The sequence below is a fragment of the Cydia strobilella genome, chromosome 8 (assembly GCF_947568885.1).
Source record: "Cydia strobilella chromosome 8, ilCydStro3.1, whole genome shotgun sequence".
Taxonomy (NCBI): Eukaryota; Metazoa; Arthropoda; class Insecta; order Lepidoptera; family Tortricidae; genus Cydia; species Cydia strobilella.
Window position 1 is genome coordinate 8207033 of NC_086048.1, and position 19006 is coordinate 8226038.

A 19006-nucleotide genomic window follows, 5' to 3' on the forward strand; every position below is an offset into this window, starting at 1 on the left:
ATAATATTGCAAATTGCAAGCCGTAGCGATTTAACTATACTCTCCGCCATGTTGCACAATGTACTATTTTTTCTTCCTATCATCAAATTTTTCGATTCCTAGAGGTCTCTACGATGCTCAAGTAACTACACATTTAGCACCGTCGCCTCCCCTCCTCTGCTATTACATAGATGTGCCAGGACATACGAGGGACAGCAATGCGACAAAATTATAGTTGGTCAAACCTCAGGGTCAAACCAAATTGTCAGTAAATAAGAACAAAAAAAACTGTACTCATCCTTTTTTTTTGGGTGCTAGTACTAGCGTAAGACAAAGATAGTATGATTCTCTCTGTCTATGTTTGAAATGAGACAGTCCTTTGACAAACTATAAAAACACGTTTAACATTCCTGACAACATACCAAAAACAACCTATTACCTACGTCATTTGGTCGGGTTCATTGTTACCCACCATAAAACAGTGGGCAACAAAAAACGTCTACGTCACTTAGGACTTTTTAGAAGTAGGCAGAAAGGAAAAGTGCGGCTATGACAAGGACAAACAATAATAGCGCTTTCTCTGCTACTCCTCCTCCTCCTGAAAGTTCCATAAGAGCATCTCGTTCGGTCAAATGGGGGAGGGGCCATTTCCTCTTTATATTATTATACCTCTATGGTTCAGGGGGCCTACCGCGACAATGACATTTTTTTATCTGCCTCTCTATCGCTCGAATATGCAAAGTCACCTCCAGACTACGCGGCGCGAAGCCGCGAACGCGAGTGTGGAGTCGATTTCGCTGATTAGCGAACTAGACTCCACACTCGCGTTCGCGGCTTCGCGCCGCGATTCGCACATGAGTGTGGAGGGCCCTCAAGAGCCGCAGGGCTCGCAGGTAACGAAAGTTCGGTTTAAAGTTGAGTCCAGACGGGATGATCAAATCGATCGATTTGATCAGAAATGAAATTGGCGTTAATCTCCAATTTTATCACCAATTTTAGATTTATGGTGATACTAGCTAGCTTTTGCCCGCGACTTCGTCTGTGTGGTTTTTAGTATTTTGTGTACCTTATTTTTTTTTATTAAATCCATCCTTTTTTCAACCCCAAAATGGTCCACACTATAAATTTCCACCCCATTTTTACACCCTTAAGGGATGATTTCGGGGTAAAAATATTCTATATCCTTCCCCACAGCTCAAACTATCCCTATACCAAGTTTCATCTAAATCGGTTCAGCGATTATTGATTCCCCATACAAATGTCCACCCCACTTTTCACCCCCTTGAGGAGTGAGTTCTGGGATAAAAATTATCCTATGTCCTTCGCAGGGACTCACGCATGAGTGTGGAGAACCCTTTAGGTGACATTCCGACTTCCGGTCGATGAACCATAGACAAGATACATGCAATATTATGCTTATACCACACCATCGCACCGCACCAAGGTCATTGTGCGACGGTGCGGAATATACCATATACCATAGACACGTCGTTGCCGCCTCCGCCTGCCGCCATATTGTGGATGTGCAGTACGCGTCCGTGTGTAACGCTCAGACTGTGAAATGTTTTAAGAGTGTTTTTACTGTCAGTTACGTTAAAAGTGCGAGTTTTTATTGATCAGTGAAAATGCAGACAGGCAGCGGGGCTAAAAACCCGCCATGGGCGCGATCAAACGTGAATACAAATATGACCGGCATGAACACGCAAATCATGGACCCTAACTCTATGATGACACAACAGGGTATGATGCCATTCCAACAAACTCCGGCTGTGTTTAATCCGAGTATGATGCAAGCTCAGAGTGGCATGTCCATGCCAATGGCAGGGCAAATGCAAATGAATCAAATGACTCAAGGTCAAATGTATCCGGGCAATGTTGTTGCGTACCCGACACCACGTGCTATGAACCCGGGAATGTATCAAAACAGCTCATCCGGCGGAACGGCGCCGTCCAGCGAACAGAGGGTGTTCACAGGAACTGTAACAAAGACTCATAATGATTTCGGTTTTGTCGATCACGATGTATTCTATCAAACTTCCGTGTGCGCTAAGGGAATCATTCCAAAAGTAAACGACAGAGTTCTGGTGGAGGCAAACTACAACCCAAACATGCCGTTTAAGTGGAACGCGACCAGAGTACAGGTGCTGCCTAAAAACGGGCCTGGTAACCAGAAGCAGAACACCCCAAAAAGCAACAACTATAATGCTGTACCACCACCTTCGGGCGATAGACAGTCTAACAGGAAGGACCGTATGCAGAGACCCAGAGATAACAGAGAAGTCAGAGATAGAGATAACAGGGTAAATTACAGCATTTTATTTATTGATCTAAAATCTAAACCCCCCATTCATAAAACTTTACAAGACTGAATTTGTAAATTTGTTTTATCCCTTTCTTACAAATACATAACCACTTTGTTGCTTACCATAAAGACAAATTTGCCTTGTGTCTTTATACTGAATAACCTGTCATAGTGTCCTTAGGGCAATCAACAATGTGGTACCTTTTGATTGAGAACGTCACATGACATACTTTTATGAGAAATAACAAAACACTGTATGAAAAACATGTGAGAATATTGTAACGGGATAACTTGATATACTTAAATACTGTATGCCATATCTAACTTTATTAATTGAACTTAGAGATGTGAAATAAAGTGAACTGAGAAATGTGAAATGAGAAATAAAGTGGATAAATTCACTGTCTTGGGTGGGACTTGAACCCACGACCACCGGATCACTACAGTGCTCTACCATCTGAGCCACCGTGACCTAGGGTTGCCACCCATACTATAACATATAGTATTGTACTATATTTTAGTCACTTGTACTATATATTATACAAAAACAATATAGTACGAAAAATACTATATTTTCATCACTCAAAAATGGGGTATACAAATGTCACCGATATCGCATCGTATGCGACTTGGATTTTCAATTCGCCTCAAATCGGCGTCCTATTTTTTTCAAATTTCCCAGTAAATACTATATTTTTTCAATATTTTGACAAAAATACCAAAAAAATAAATACTTTTTTGTGTATAGAAAAAAGGTGGCAACCCTACCGAGACCATACCCAATGCAGCGAATATTTCCACCATATATGTATTGCTTGCTTCGCGTGCATTTTAAGAAGTTATAACAAATAAATATATTAGGCTTTTAATTTATTTCTAAGCTTAATAGCATCGTTCGCAGACGTTTGCTTGATACAAAATTAATTTATTAATTGATCATTACTTAAAACCTCAAGTGAGTATGGTATCTTACATTTGTACATATTGTTTTCAATAGAAAGTTGTCTATTTTGTTTAAGAACTATTGGGCTTAATGGGGCGGTGCTATTACATACTTTATAACTAAATTTTGTATACAATACTTTACCTTCTCCAAAAACAATCATTCTCTATGAATTTTAGGTAGGATCAGGTTTTAATTTTTTTTTTGCATTTATAAACAAATTAAAATGGATTGTTCAGAAACGCTCAAGAACCAGAAGCCGCTCACGCTCGAGGAACATCCATGACAACAGGGTAAACAGGAGAGACTCGCCACCCCGCAAGCGCCCTGTAATTCATCAACCTTCTCCAGTCAAATATGTAGTCAGGGTGCCACGTATGCCATTGGACATGTAAGTGTTTAAAAAATTGCCTGGTAGATTTGCTAGAGGCTACTTTACTAGAGGGGTTACCAAGGGGCACCGTGAGGCAGTGCTCCTCACCATGTTACCTAGGTATCTATTTCGAATAACCTAGCTAGCGACAGCTAGGTTAGGGTGCTGACACTAAATTTTCAAGAGAAAAATATTGGGAACCCCTGCTATATGTCTGTTTAATTTTTTAAGATTATAAATTTTATAACCTCAAAAGTAATGGTAACTCTTATTTTCCTTCCAAAATTTAATCTGAGGAACTGCACTGAATTATAGTATTGTTTACATATTGTACCGCAATATTATTAGGTATCATAGGAACTGTAGCATTTCGGAAGAAAAAGTTAATTACTACTACCTTAGATAAGTCCATAATTTAATGCCGCTAATTTATGCATACCATGGAAACACATCCATGGGCAGCATTTTGTAGACTTCCTTAAACAGAATTTCTTCAACAAATCACATGGTTTTTTATTGTGACAGTGAGAAGCTAGATGTCCCAGCGCTGTCTCAAAGGTACACTAACATGTACGTGCCGTCTGACTTCTTCAACGCCCAAGTGAAATGGGGCGAGACATTCCCGCCGCAGTCTCCGCTGTCGCTCAACAATCCGTGTCAGTACTACATCATGAACAAGGATATCGACAATCCTCTTGGCAATGACTCCATTTTGGAACCTCCTGATGCGGATTACAGATTTTCAGCAAAGGTAACACAATATTTTATTTACAACATCTCAATGTTCTCTTAATTGACAATCTGAAATTAAATTTTACATAAGAATTGTTAATTATTTCTGTGTGTTGTTTTTTTGTTTTAGGTGATGTTAATCAGCATGCCAACACTGGAATCATTTTACCAGAAATGTGGACTGACTAAAGTAGATGAGAAAGACAAACGCTCCACCAATTCCAAAACTCCCTTGCACCCTACCCGTCTGATCAAGTTCCTTGTTGGCCAGAAAGGAAAAGGTGGTGAAAATTTTGCTATAGGTGGACCATGGAGTCCTTCTCTGGATGGCGACAACCCTCAATCTGATCCCAGCGTCCTGGTCAGAACCGCCATACGCACATGCAAGGCCCTGACTGGAATTGATTTGTCTAACTGCACCCAATGGTAAGTCTCACTTTTTACGTTCGCCACTTTCTGGTCTTCTGCCCTGATGCTGTTTTAATGCTGATTCCATTAATTCTAAGAATTAAACTTCTTATTTTAAAATTTATGAATCAGCTTTCGTATGCTACGCGTAAGTAGAGCCGTGCCCTGAAGTAAAATAAGAAGTTTTCAAAGTCATACCATTCCGTATACTTAGTCATGGTCAAACACATTCCTTTTGTGAGAGTATGGAGGCGTTCGTACATCACGAATGGCGATCGATCGGATGCAGTATCGATGTACGACCTACCAAAACGGCAGTTTTGACTCTCCGGATGTGTCGCGTCCGTGCAGTGATCGCGGTCTTGTGAGTATGGTACTATAACTGTGTTACCCGCGCAGGTACCGAATGGTGGAGTTTTACTACTGGCGCGAGGGCAGCAACGGCAAGTCGCGGCTCGAGTGTGTGGTGTTGTTCCTGCCCGACGTGTGGTCGGCGCAGCCTTCGCGTATCGAGTGGGCCAACGTTCAGGAGACATATAAGACCGCCTGCGACAACGCGATAAGGAACGTCGACATCGTCGCGGCGGAGGTGGCGGCCGCGCCCGCGCCCGCGCCCGCGCCCGCACTCGCACCCGCGCCCGCACTCGCGCCTGCGCCCACGCCTGCAGCCGCAGAGCCCGAGCCGCCGTCCGCCGCCGCCGAGCCTGCTGTTGCATCTGCATCTGCCGCGGAGGCTGCGCCAGCGGACAAATCCAAAATTGTTTGTTCCCAGTTTTGTTTGGTTATTTCCGGCCGACTCCCGTTGCGCGATGCCTGCGCGTCCTGCTGCCCCCCGATGTCATGGAGATGCTACAAACTACATTAATCTCACATTATATTTACATTCCTTTCGTTTTACTCAATAGTTCTATAAATTTAAAGACCAATAGTCCCGTAAACTTTTTTATTTTATTGAAATAAAAAAGGAGTTCCACACACTCGATTAATATTTTACGACTATCTTGCCGACTGTTGAACTATTAAAGCCAAACATTTCTTTATACTTCTTTAACGCACCCTGGGAATGTTACAAAGCCTACAATGATTGCTCGTGTTTTAGGATACGCCAAGCCACGATGACAGTACTATAACCATAGATGAGAATGATGATGATGAGGACAAGCCTGAGCCGACACATTATTCCAAGATCGATTTGAGGACCATTAAAGTTGACCAACTGCGCCAAGAGCTAAGAGCTCGTAATGTCAGCTGCAAGGGTAATTATCAAATAATTTTTTTTTATAAATTCATTAACCTTACAAGCGTACATGTAGCCTTGATATTATCGTACATATTTTCATACTTGTTAACTTAGCTGAGTTTTGAAGTTAATTTATATTATATCATAGGCCTGCGTGCTCAACTGGTGTCCCGTCTTTCTAAACTAGTCAAGCAAGAAGAAGAAAAGGAAACCAAAGGCGACGAGGTGGAAGTCTTGGACGACGACACAGAAGAAAAGAAGGACAAGCCCAAACAAGACGATTCCATCGAGATACCCGATGACAAGGATGACACGCCTAAAGCGGAAAAGGAAGAAAAGAAAGAGGAAAAGACAGACAAAAAGGAGGAAAAAGAGAAAAAACCGGCGCCAAAGTCTGAGAAGGAAATTGAGCAGGAATTGAAAAGGGTAATTTTACTTGAAATTAGTAAATGTGATAATAAACGTAAATAACTGTATTTCTACAAAATATTTTAATCAGATGTAGACTACATGGAATTTAAGTCCCATATGTGTATATGATGGTCCCTATGACAGCTCATTGAAGTCTCGTTTCGTCATTGTTGGGCTTAAATTAAAAAATAATTCGAGAAATGTGTTTTTTCGCCATTTTATTTAAAGTTGTCCCCTACACTTGTTTTCTAATTTGGGATTTTTTATGTTATTTCTACTCCGAATCACGAGCTCTTTTGATCCTAATAGGAGAAAAAAGTGTCCCAAAATTTCCATACATTTTTCGATCTGTCCATTCCGTGACCGCCATACAGTCTATGGAAAATTGTAATGGAATAGAAATAAAAACCTTGGGTCACTTTTTTTCTCCTATTAGGATAGGAAGAGCTCGTATATCTAGTATTCTGTATAGCTAGTGGAACCCATTTATTTAGTGTTATTCCACGAGGCACCATTGCCAACAAAATTATTCAGTAGAGCCGAAAAACTGTAACCGGTTCACTGTTTAGTGAAGCTTTTACTACATTGTTGCATTTTGTTCCAGCTGGAGAAAGAAAGGCAGACGCTAAAGTCGCGTTACGAAGTGCCGAACGGCCCCCACATTCTCGTGCACCCGTCGACGACGGCCAAGGGCGGCAAGTTCACCTGCAACATCGCCACTCTGTCGTTCCTGCTCGACTACCGCATTACTGACAACAAGGAGCACAGCTTTGAGGTAATAATGCCTTAATTAAGTCTCCAAACAAACCAACAACAACACTAAACACACCGTCACTAACACAAAACGAATAAACAACAAAAACAAAGAAAGTCATAACTAGTCATAAGGCCTAGTTTCTTCAAATCGAAAGATCAGAATGGATGACAGTTACTTATGTAAAAAAACTTAATGCCTAATGACAATTTTTGGGATATTTATATAATCAAAAATATAATTTAAAAAATGAAACGCAACGATGGGTTATCAACTTATCATCACCGTCAGTTATCAAAATATTTAAGGATGACAGATTATTTAATAGGCCATTGCTATTGCTAACCTTAGTTTAGTTATCTAGTTAGTTATTTGTACTGGGCATTTACCGCAAATTGACAGCCATTATGCCTATTTGTACTAAATTACAGGTTTGCACTATTCTAAATTTCTAACCAGCTCATACACGAAACCCAGCAAAGGTTTCAAGTTGCTTACAGTTCCTTTAGGGTCCGCGGAGATTCTAGGTACTTATTGACCTATGTTTTAATTATTAAACAATATTATAAAACGTTTTTCTTTACAGCTGTTTGTGTTTGCTGAGCTCTTGAACGAGATGCTTATGCGAGATTTCGGCTTCTACATCTACAAAACGCTTTACACTTTGCCCGAAAAAGTCGAGGAAGTAAAGGAAGTCAAAGAAAAGGAGTCCAAAGAAGTTAAAGACGAAAAGAGTGCTGACAAAGCTGATAAGAAGGTATAACCTAATTATTAATATTTGCAATAAAATAGTTTTCATATACAAAACATTGCTAATGGATAATGTAATCACTACATAGTTAAATGTAGAACATTATTCTTAATTTAAGGATGACAAAAAAGACGATGAGAAGAAAGATGACAAAAAGGAAGATAAAAAGGAAGATAAAAAAGAAGACAAAAAAGAGGATAAGAAGGAGGAAAAGGACAAAAAAGACGACCGACGCGATGACAGACGTGACGTTTCACGGCGGCGGGACCGACGGGTAAGTGTACGCATGAGCAAAGAGGATATAATAGGATAGAGCGGTACTGTCACAGTAAATTTCGTAGTCACAGTAAATTCACTGCCATCTATCGACACACGATTAAAACTAAAAATATCAAAAAATGTATTTATACACGGTGTTACTTGAGCCACTGAAAACCTGAGACACCCCAACAGATTTTTTTAAACTCATCTTGAGTATATATTCTTTAATCCGATAAATATGTAAAAAAAATATTCGTTGTTTAGTTTTCTTAACAATTCTATTCGATTGGTAATTCTACACAAGATACTTCGTCGTTTTAGTGACGTCAAACAATTGCTAGTTACCATCGTAAACACTGTTAACTGACCATTTGCATACCTTACTGCAACGAGATAAGGTTTACCAATGGCCAGTTAAGGGTGTGGCTCATTGACAAATAACCACGGATTTAGATTTTAATAAACCGGATGGAGTACACGGGCCAAAAAGTGTGTCCACATGAGAAGTCAAAGTGGGCGGTTGTATCTCTTTCTAATTAGGGTGACCATAAGTCATATGTATGTGGGATATTAGGATAAGTTGGAATGTATAGTTTGGCCAAGATCTTTTTTCATTCATGCATAGGAAGTCAGAGAGAATGGATATAGTTTTTTTCTCCTCTGTAAAACGCTTCCCAAAACCTTACTTAATTTAGTTTAGTCGTTATAAAAGCTGTTAGTGATGACAGACTGACAGACGGACAGCGGAGTCTTATTGATAGGGTCCCGTTTTTACCCTTTGGGTACGGAACCCTAAAAATGGTCACGTTTTTTTCATTTGTAGTCTGCCTCTTTCGCACTCATGGTATGTTCATATACGTAATGGCTTCTCTTTTGCACACTTCAGCTATTCTTTAAGCGTCATCGTAGTTAATTGCACCATTTTTTTTTATTTGCCGCCTTTGTGTACTGACGGAAATGTGTGTTCAACTTATATAGAATATTATGTATAAATGTGTCTGTAATATTTAAGGATTTTGGATTTAAATTTTGGCAATTATATAGCTCTCATTACGTGCACAAATAAATCATTTATCTATCTATCTATCTATCAAACAAATAATTAAACATGCCGAAATAAAGATATACTTATTTAGGTAAACTTATTTTTACATTAAGTAAGTACGAGGTAATAAGAACTCTGTAAGGCCGATTCACATCGTGCCGACATCATAGTCACCCTAATGAGTTTGACAATGTTTTCTTGTATTTTTATCGTAAACTTTAATAGTTGAGGCTTACCTGTGAAAAGATATACCACAATCAACAAAACTTTAACTTCTGCAACCTTTCACACAACATCTTTTACCCATTTTATACTTTATTTCGCAAATAAATCTTGAGCGCCGCCATTCATGTATTTTGAAAATTTCATTATCAAGTTGGGGATACCAATTAATATTCAAAGTTACTACAATGTCTACCATATTAAAATTAATGTATTTTTTGTTGTGCACATGCTTGGTTAAATCAGTTAATAATATTGACATTATAACTATTTACAAATTACGTAAAAGATATCAGAACCGCACTCTGAATATAGCACTTAAATAATATAAGAAGGTATTTAATTTTAGTAGTTATTGATATAAATACTACCAAAATGGTATTTTTTTAAACATTGGCAACATGTGCGAGTGGGACACCGCGACCCACTTTTGCTATCTCATGTGGACCGTTTTCTCTAGTCTGGTACGAACACCTTTCTGGCTCGGTGATAAGGTTCAATTTAGTATGGCAAAAAAAGTGACAGCTCGCTCCTGTTTAGGGTATAACTTCATGCAAATAACGTGTCAAATGCTAGTTATTGATATTGTTGCATTACAAACTTGTAGACTGAGCATGTAAAAGTAATAAAAAAATACCCCCATTCAAATATAGCGGAATCGATTCTCCTATCGATTCTGAATAAACTGTTTTTAGGTTTTCAGTGGGTCATGAAACACCGTGTATATGGATAAATGATATTTTTATTTGAAATATTTGCATTGATTATTTTGTATATTATTTTGACCCATGTTCTTTCACTAATATGCGGTAAAATTGGTAAATAACAAACGCAACCGTCAACGCCCTCTATACGAGAGTAGGCCAAAGGTAGTGGCGCCATCTGATTGAGAATCAATTTTCGAGGCACGTTTTTTCCTTAGACTGTATCCATCTATTACGGAGTTATATCTTTTGCATGAGTGAGGATTGTCCTGTGGAGCGTTCGGCAATTCAAGTGTTAAAGTACTCGGTGCAGAGAGCACTCTGAAGGGCATAGCGCGTATATTTAAAAATATAATATTGTTATCTGCTGCTAGAGTATAAATCGCTCTTGCATATTCGAGCGATACAGAAGCATAATAACGAAATTGAGATTTTTGATTTTCGTGGTATCGTAGACGTCGCACATTCCGCCATTATCCACACAACAAGTGACAATTCGTAAATGTAATAGCAAAGGGGACTCGCCAAGTCCCAGCGATCTGTATATTGCCTGTTTACAATTGCTTACCAGAAAGTTAGAGTAGAGAATGAGAGTGTGGAATGTTCAGACGTCCGCGAGCGACGACGAGCGCAGCACTTCTCCCCGCCGCCGCAGCCGCGGCGTGGAGCTGCCGCCCGACCCCTACCTGCTGCTGTCGCTCGTGTACTTCGACACGGCCCGCGGCGGGCACGTCACCAAGAAGGACCTGCAGAACCTCTTCATGAGCTTAGGGCTCCAGTTGTCCCGCTCGCAGATACGCAGCGTGCTCGAGAAAGTTTGCATCAAGGACTCTTTCAGTTACAAGTGAGTTGCAGCTTGCAGCTACAGCTTAAGAGGCCGTAGTCGATTTTGGAGCAAAAATGTAAAATTGATAGATTTAGTCGTTAAAATTATACACGTTTTGTTACGTAATATCTAAATAACAAGTATTGATTTCTATTATCACGTCTTCTCATCTTGCCTTTTAATAATGAGGTCGCGAGCGTGCGTCACCGGTAATGCATGAAGAGAAGGGGCAGTTTTTAAAAATTCATCAAAAAAATCATGGTGGTAAATTATACAAATTGATGTATAAGAATAGTTTCAGCAAATGTTGTAGATTGTTTAAGTATCAAAATTACGTTGAAATTAAGTCGATTTTCAGAGAAATTGTCACTTGTTTTGAAGTAATTTCTGGAGAAAATTGATTTCGTCTAACTTTCATTAACACTACTTCAAGGTCATAATAATAAAAATGTAGTCTGATAAACGTCAAGTACAGGATATGTGTAAAACAAAATTACCATGTTTAGCAGTCTAAACTTTACGAAATTTACAAATAAGAGCGACAAAATCAGTGCTTTACGCGCGTTTACCTAAACGTCCATCAGAAAAGCAAACATTACTAATTGAGAAAGTCTGTTTTCAAAAAATTTATCTGATAAAAGGTAAGATAAGAAGACGTGCTAATAGAAACCAGTACTTGTTATTTCAATTAGGTAACAAAAGGTGTAAAATTTCACGGACTAAATCTATCAATTTTACATTTTTGCGACTAAAATCGACACCGGCCTCTTAATAATAATATAGTTTCGAGGTGGTTGCGGTTTTTTATTATTATTATTATAGCCTTTGCTTCCATATTATTTTTTAATGTTTGTTTTTTGTATTTTTTGAGCAAGTTGTTTTATTTGTCTTTATGGATCCCTCTCTGGGTGAAGGCCTCCTCCAGTTTTTTCCAACTTTCTCTAGATAGATAGGATAGAGAAAGTTGGTGGTTGCGGTTTATGGTGGAGAAACATAATCTACATGAATATGAATCGGTTTTGTAGGTGTCCCGGGGGTTTATGACTTATATTTTGTATAAAATCGCCTGTAGGTATATCGAGGCCATGAGACTTAGGGTCGGTTGCACCACACTGTCTGTTATCGTTAACCCTTTATAAGGCATAAAGGTATCCGAAATTATGCAAAATTGAACCCTATCACATTGAAACAAAGTTCAAAATCACGTGGGAAATATATTCCCCTGCCTTATAAAGGCTTAAAGAGTTTGCTAAATTTTATTATATGGAAAGTTTTATAGTAAACCGCCGCGGCGCGTCGGGTGACGTTGATCACGATCAGTCTGTCAAGTGTGGTTGTGGCAGACTCGAAGTTACTCGTGGGGTATTTATAGTGTTTTTTAAACGGGAAGGGCAGGGTGACATTTTTTTTGTTTTCGAGAAATTGGGGGAGGCCTTTGCCCAGCAGTGGGACACGTAAGGCTCCAAATAATAATATAATAATAATGCGTTTGTACGTTTCAGACCAATCCTGTTTCTAACAGAAATAACTTTAATCCTAATAGGCCAAAAAATATATATATCTTCGTAGCTTAGAATTTTTCTATATTATAATAGATACAAATTTAATCACCAAAATATAAAATATTATCGAATTTAAACTGTTGTGAGACATACTAATATTAAATCATTTTACGGGTTAAGTGACTAAAACAAGTGAGTCTAAACCGTAAAATGATTAAATAAAATATTATATTATAAAAATAAAAAGATAAATTTTAATGTCGTTGAGTTTCATTATGTAAAACGGAACTCAATTGCAATAGAGTGACTACTTTTCCACCAAATCGATTCCGCTCGTGACAAATCGCTACAGTCGCGTCCAATTGTGAAGGTTTGTTTACTTAATAAATCATCATCAATAAGTAGAATCAATTATATGGCATTTGTAGATTTAACGAGAATCGTAAAAAATCATTTCTAATTTGCATTATCTCAGCCCTATAATCACTTTTTGACAGGTGTCATTCTACCCTCCCCGTTTGAAAAAGACTAGTAGATCTATAAGTACTTGCTACATATTACACCCAATACATACCACGTCTCTACTCTTTCCGAACAGACTATCTGTACACACTGCAATGTCCAATGAGGTTTGAAACAAATCAAAACAGCACAGCGTGCTACGCCATTATCATTATTTTGAAATAAAATTGCCCACCTAATATAATTGCTTACCTGCAGGAGCCTTATCCAGTCCATCAAGGATCTGGTGGCCGGCTCACACGAAGCGATGCAAGATCTGCCCCTCGATACCGCGGTCGTTCCTCAGGAGGTGCCCCCTCACGTAAGTGGCCAAACACATTTTAACATTCTTGTTTCACCCTTTGACTGCCAAAGACTTCCACAGGCAGCTTAATAATAATATCTACCTTCATACATTCCAATTAGGTTATGATGGCGCTTATATATAAAAGGAGTGGCGTTTAAAGTCAATAATATATTAAAAATTAAAAACTCATAATATAATTCACAGTTAAACGTCTCAACAATTTGAGCAGAAGGTAATGTTATTGCGTTGAAATGTAATGTGAATCTTTATTCTAGATCGCCGAACTAGAGGCCGCTATTGCAGCGGGTAATCGAGAGCTGCTGCCGGTCTTCAATAGACCCTCGGACGGAGAATCCGCTTCTAATAATGAAACTAAGGATGTTAGCGACAAGGGTAAATAATGCTTGTAAAAAATGTAGAATGTTATTATTTATTTCTAGAAACCCAAAAAAAATTAACGACATTCATGTAAAGGTCCAAATTAAACTGGCTCGCTAACTACACGCGTCGAGTGTACCCCAAGCACTCGATACACAGGGAATTGACGCTACAGTCGCTTATACTGCTTACGTACTGCGTGTCGAATGCTTCACGCATACCCGAACCGAGGAGGCTATACTCTGAAATTCCCTTGTTAATCGTATGTTTGCGGTCAGGTGTGGTGGTGTACAAGTCGCGCGTGATCGACGTGGGCGCGCTGGTGGCCGCGGAAGCTCGCAACGCGGCGACGCGCGGGCGCCTGGAGGCCGCGCTGGAGGATGCGCGTGCGCAGCTGCGGAGCGCGCGCCAGGCCGCCGCGTCGCGCCAGCAGGCCGAGCGCGGCGCCACCGCGCAGCTCACGGAGATCCAAGACCAGCTCGCCGCCGCCAGGGCCAGGGTCACCTCGCTCCAGGTGCGTACACTCTACATGCTCTCTACTCTGGAGGCCGCGCTGGAGGATGCGCGTGCGCAGCTGCGGAGCGCGCGCCAGGCCGCCGCGTCGCGCCAGCAGGCCGAGCGCGGCGCCACCGCGCAGCTCACGGAGATCCAAGACCAGCTCGCCGCCGCCAGGGCCAGGGTCACCTCGCTCCAGGTGCGTACACTCTACATGCTCTCTACTCTGGAGGCCGCGCTGGAGGATGCGCGTGCGCAGCTGCGGAGCGCGCGCCAGGCCGCCGCGTCGCGCCAGCAGGCCGAGCGCGGCGCCACCGCGCAGCTCACGGAGATCCAAGACCAGCTCGCCGCCGCCAGGGCCAGGGTCACCTCGCTCCAGGTGCGTACACTCTACATGCTCTCTACTCTGGAGGCCGCGCTGGAGGATGCGCGTGCGCAGCTGCGGAGCGCGCGCCAGGCCGCCGCGTCGCGCCAGCAGGCCGAGCGCGGCGCCACCGCGCAGCTCACGGAGATCCAAGACCAGCTCGCCGCCGCCAGGGCCAGGGTCACCTCGCTCCAGGTGCGTACACTCTACATGCTCTCTACTCTGGAGGCCGCGCTGGAGGATGCGCGTGCGCAGCTGCGGAGCGCGCGCCAGGCCGCCGCGTCGCGCCAGCAGGCCGAGCGCGGCGCCACCGCGCAGCTCACGGAGATCCAAGACCAGCTCGCCGCCGCCAGGGCCAGGGTCACCTCGCTCCAGGTGCGTACACTCTACATGCTCTCTACTCTGGAGGCCGCGCTGGAGGATGCGCGTGCGCAGCTGCGGAGCGCGCGCCAGGCCGCCGCGTCGCGCCAGCAGGCCGAGCGCGGCGCCACCGCGCAGCTCACGGAGATCCAAGACCAGCTCGCCGCCGCCAGGGCCAGGGTCACCTCGCTCCAGGTGCGTACACTCTACATGCTCTCTACTCTGGAGGCCGCGCTGGAGGATGCGCGTGCGCAGCTGCGGAGCGCGCGCCAGGCCGCCGCGTCGCGCCAGCAGGCCGAGCGCGGCGCCACCGCGCAGCTCACGGAGATCCAAGACCAGCTCGCCGCCGCCAGGGCCAGGGTCACCTCGCTCCAGGTGCGTACACTCTACATGCTCTCTACTCTGGAGGCCGCGCTGGAGGATGCGCGTGCGCAGCTGCGGAGCGCGCGCCAGGCCGCCGCGTCGCGCCAGCAGGCCGAGCGCGGCGCCACCGCGCAGCTCACGGAGATCCAAGACCAGCTCGCCGCCGCCAGGGCCAGGGTCACCTCGCTCCAGGTGCGTACACTCTACATGTCACATTTTCATTATTTGCAAGCAGCGGAGCGATGAGCGTTCATATACCGTAAACTGGAGTTACTTTGATTCGTGAGGTAACATTGATCATTGATCTTTAAACTAGAAGGAATTCGTTCCTGTACGCTTTCTTCATCTATTTCTGTTAAGCATGCCAACCACATCACAAAATGTTTAAGTTAGCGTTTAATAATCAACTCCCTATTCCTCAAAAATCTATGAGCAAATCAATGTAAGTCTATTTTACGGTACCCTGTTTACACTGTTATCACCCTGCCGCCGCATTTCGTTGCAAGGTGCGAAACGAATAATTTGCGTGCGGCGGCGACGGTCCGGTGATGCGGTTTGCTCCGTTTCTTCAGCTGCAAGTGCACGACGAATCTCGTTTATGAACAAAAATCCGTACGTTACTACGGAGCTGGCATACCCTTGCAGCCCGCCCCGCATCTCTGTATTCGTACAGTACAGTTTTTGCATACAAATCAAGATTCTACAGTACAAAGTGTGAGCGGAGCAGTGTGATAACCGCCTTAGACTTGGCCGCTAAGAGCAAGAAAAGAAGGGAAATGTTGCCTTGTTCATACTTTGCTATGGGCTCATGCTACGCCATATCATAATATAATAAAGGGAGGCTGCTGACGCCCAGACCGCCGCCGATGGGCGATTTCAAATTGCTACAATCGGGTTAGCCGGTCGAAGTATTTAGCAGATGGCGCCAGCGTAGCTTGCCCTGTCAATCCCTTAGAATTGTGTAAAATTTGTGTTTTTAATGGAATTTTATATTTTATGCCTGGTAGCTATGATGGCACCATTTATGCAAACCTTTTACAGTTGTCAACCCCATTAACCTTACGAGATCCGTTGGCTCCCTGGGTAGCCAGCTATAATATGTAACCTATTATATGTCGCCATAGTGTATGTTATTGTATGTTGCCATATTTGTCCGGGTCTCGAAAGGTTAAGGCAACGCCTAATTTCTAACCATGGTAACAAAAAAATTCAACTCTGGAACAATGTATTGACTGACTAAATAATACTTTGTAATTACAGGCCAGCTCCAAGATTTTCCATTCCGCCTTGAAAAGTATCCAGTCTAAAGTAGAAGCCGTCGTGAACATCAAGTACGAGGACGACGACGTAGTCGAAGTTGTGAACGGACCGTCAAAGTACGTTGTTTTGTCAATATACAGTGTGGAAAAAAATTTTGGGCCCTGGAAGGAAAGTACCTTAAAACCTTAAATAAGCTCATTTTACTTAAAGGAAACATTATTTTATTTTTAAAAAGAAACAAAACTGCATTTAGATTTTTAGGGTTCCGTACCCAAAGGGTAAAAACGGGACCCTATTACCAAAGATAGATATAACTCCGTAATAGATGGATACAGTCTAAGGAAAAAACGTGCCTCGAAAATCACGAAAATTTGATTCTCGATCAGATGGCGCCACTAGTTTTAGCCTACTCTCGTATAGAGGGCGTTGACGGTTTCGTTTGTTATTTATAATTTTAACGCATATCAGTGAGAGAACATGGGTCAAAATCATATAAAAAAAATTAATGCAAATAAAAAAATCATTTATCCATATTTCCACATTCTAACGTATTTTTATAGATCTTCATTTTTAGTTTTATAGTATGTCGATAGATGGCAGTGAATTTACAGTGGTTACAAAATTTACTATGACAGTACCGCTCTATCTTATTATATCCTCTTTGCTATTACTAAGACTCCACTGTCCGTCTGTCTGTCACCAGGTTGTATCTCATGAACCGTGATAGCTAGACAGTTGCAATTTTCACAGATCATGTATTTCTGTTGCCGCTATAACAACAAATACTAAAAAGTACGTAACTCGGTGGGCGAGTCCGACTCGCACTTGACCGATTTAATTTTAAATTGGCTTTCCTCGTCCGGCAATCGAACAGTCTAAAAATTCACAAAATACTAAATATTCGATTTTATGGATATTTTGTACGCCGACGTTAAAATTTCTTTAAGAAACATCCTTGTTTCTTGGTTTTAACATTAACATGAACTGTATCGACTAGTGGAATAAAAATCCGGCCAAGTGCGAGTCGGACTCGCGCACGAAGGGTTCCGTACCATTAGGGAAAAAAAACAGCAAAAAAATCACGTTTGTTGTATGGGAGCCCCATTTAAATATTTGTTTTATTCTGTTTTTAGTATTTGTTGTTATAGCGGCAACAGAAATACATTATCTGTGAAAATTTCAACTGTCTAGCTATCACGGTTCATGAGATAAAGCCTGGTGACAGACAGACGGACAGCGGAGTCTTAGTAATAGGGTCCCGTTTTTACCCTTTGGGTACGGAACCCTAAAAAGCAAACTTTTTTTTTTGTTTGTTCGATTCTCAGGCGATACAAGCGAATTAAAAAAAACCGCAAAGTGCGAGTCGGACTCGCGCACCGAGGGTTCCGTACTTTTTTAGTAGTTGTTGTTATAGCGGCAACAGAAATACATCATCTGTGAAAATTTCAACTGTCTAGCTAACACGGTTCATGAGATACAGCCTGGTGACAGACAGACAGACGGACAGCGGAGTCTTAGTAATAGGGTCCCGTTTTTACCCTTTGGGTACGGAACCCTAAAAAAACCTGGGAATGCATTTTTGTTTCTTTAAAAAAAAGAATGTTTCCTTGAAGTAAAATGAACCAACTTAAAGTTTTAAGGCACAGTGTGTATAAGTTCTATAGTCTATACCTCAATACCCCCCCAATTGGTCATGCCTTCAGGCACTTTTCGACGTTTCTTTCATTAAAATATGTTTTTATTTGACAGGTATGAAAAATTGCCAAAAAAAGAGGAAATTACTAAACAAGAAGAGCTAGATGTGAAATCAACTAAGGAAGAACAAGAAATCCCCACACGTACGGAAGTTGACTCTTCAAATCAGGAAAAAGACACTAATGATATCATTACGACAGAGAACATGGAAATTGATGATAAGGAATAAACCACTTAGTACACTTAGATTTTATGTATAATTTGACGTATTATAAACTAAGCTTAGCATTTTACAATAGTCGCGTGAAAGCAAGTCATAAATATTGAACTTGTGGATGTTAGGGTATAAAAAAATTGAAACATTTAACTTTATACAAGTCAAAAAGCCTACAGTCATTAAGACTACCTACATAAAGCTTAATTTATGTATATCATAATAGCAATAAAATTAATTCCAAGCGGCAAAATGATGTTTTATTTCTTGGTTCTCACTTCAATCTGTATAAGTTTCTTATATGCAGGCAGAATGCTATTACCGAAAAATGGTCAACGATTTCAAGAGACGGTTTGCTGCATTTTCTTTCATTGGTGGAGGTCAGAGTGAAGCCTACTTGAAAAATACAAGTTTAAAGCCTCATTTAGACGGTTCAAGAACCTGCATGCGATTTTCGTTAACCTTTTCGATATGTACTTTTTGACTCGTGCCCAAAAAGCCGCTCCACGCGAGCGCGAGCCGAACCGACCGATTACACTCGTGTCACAGATTATATTGGCACCGTGCGAAGTACATAGTGGGGGTAAGTAAAACGATCGCAACGCATAAGGTGGTA

The 19006-nt window shown here is 41.6% G+C and overlaps 1 protein-coding gene across 1 annotated transcript; it reads left to right on the forward strand.

Moving 5' to 3' along the window:
* Positions 1-1477: 1477 nt before the first annotated feature.
* Positions 1478-18424, forward strand: LOC134743562 (cell division cycle and apoptosis regulator protein 1-like). Its single transcript, XM_063677079.1, has 16 exons — positions 1478-2279; positions 3464-3615; positions 4123-4348; positions 4460-4755; positions 5137-5497; positions 5837-5993; positions 6126-6403; positions 6993-7163; positions 7729-7899; positions 8012-8167; positions 10734-10969; positions 13174-13276; positions 13537-13654; positions 13918-15413; positions 16482-16597; positions 18231-18424. Exons 1-16 carry the CDS (start codon positions 1605-1607, stop codon positions 18403-18405), a joined length of 4887 nt encoding a protein of 1628 aa, XP_063533149.1. The 5' UTR covers positions 1478-1604; the 3' UTR covers positions 18406-18424.
* Positions 18425-19006: the final 582 nt, after the last annotated feature.

Bases quoted from the DNA above. Each gene is read 5' to 3' on its own strand.
- LOC134743562 (XM_063677079.1), top strand. From the start codon at position 1,605: ATGCAGACAGGCAGCGGGGCTAAAAACCCGCCATGGGCGCGATCAAAC. The intron at 2,280-3,463 runs GTAAATTACAGC...TGGATTGTTCAG, and splicing joins TCAGAGATAGAGATAACAGG to AAACGCTCAAGAACCAGAAG. The intron at 10,970-13,173 runs GTGAGTTGCAGC...GCTTACCTGCAG, and splicing joins AAGGACTCTTTCAGTTACAA to GAGCCTTATCCAGTCCATCA.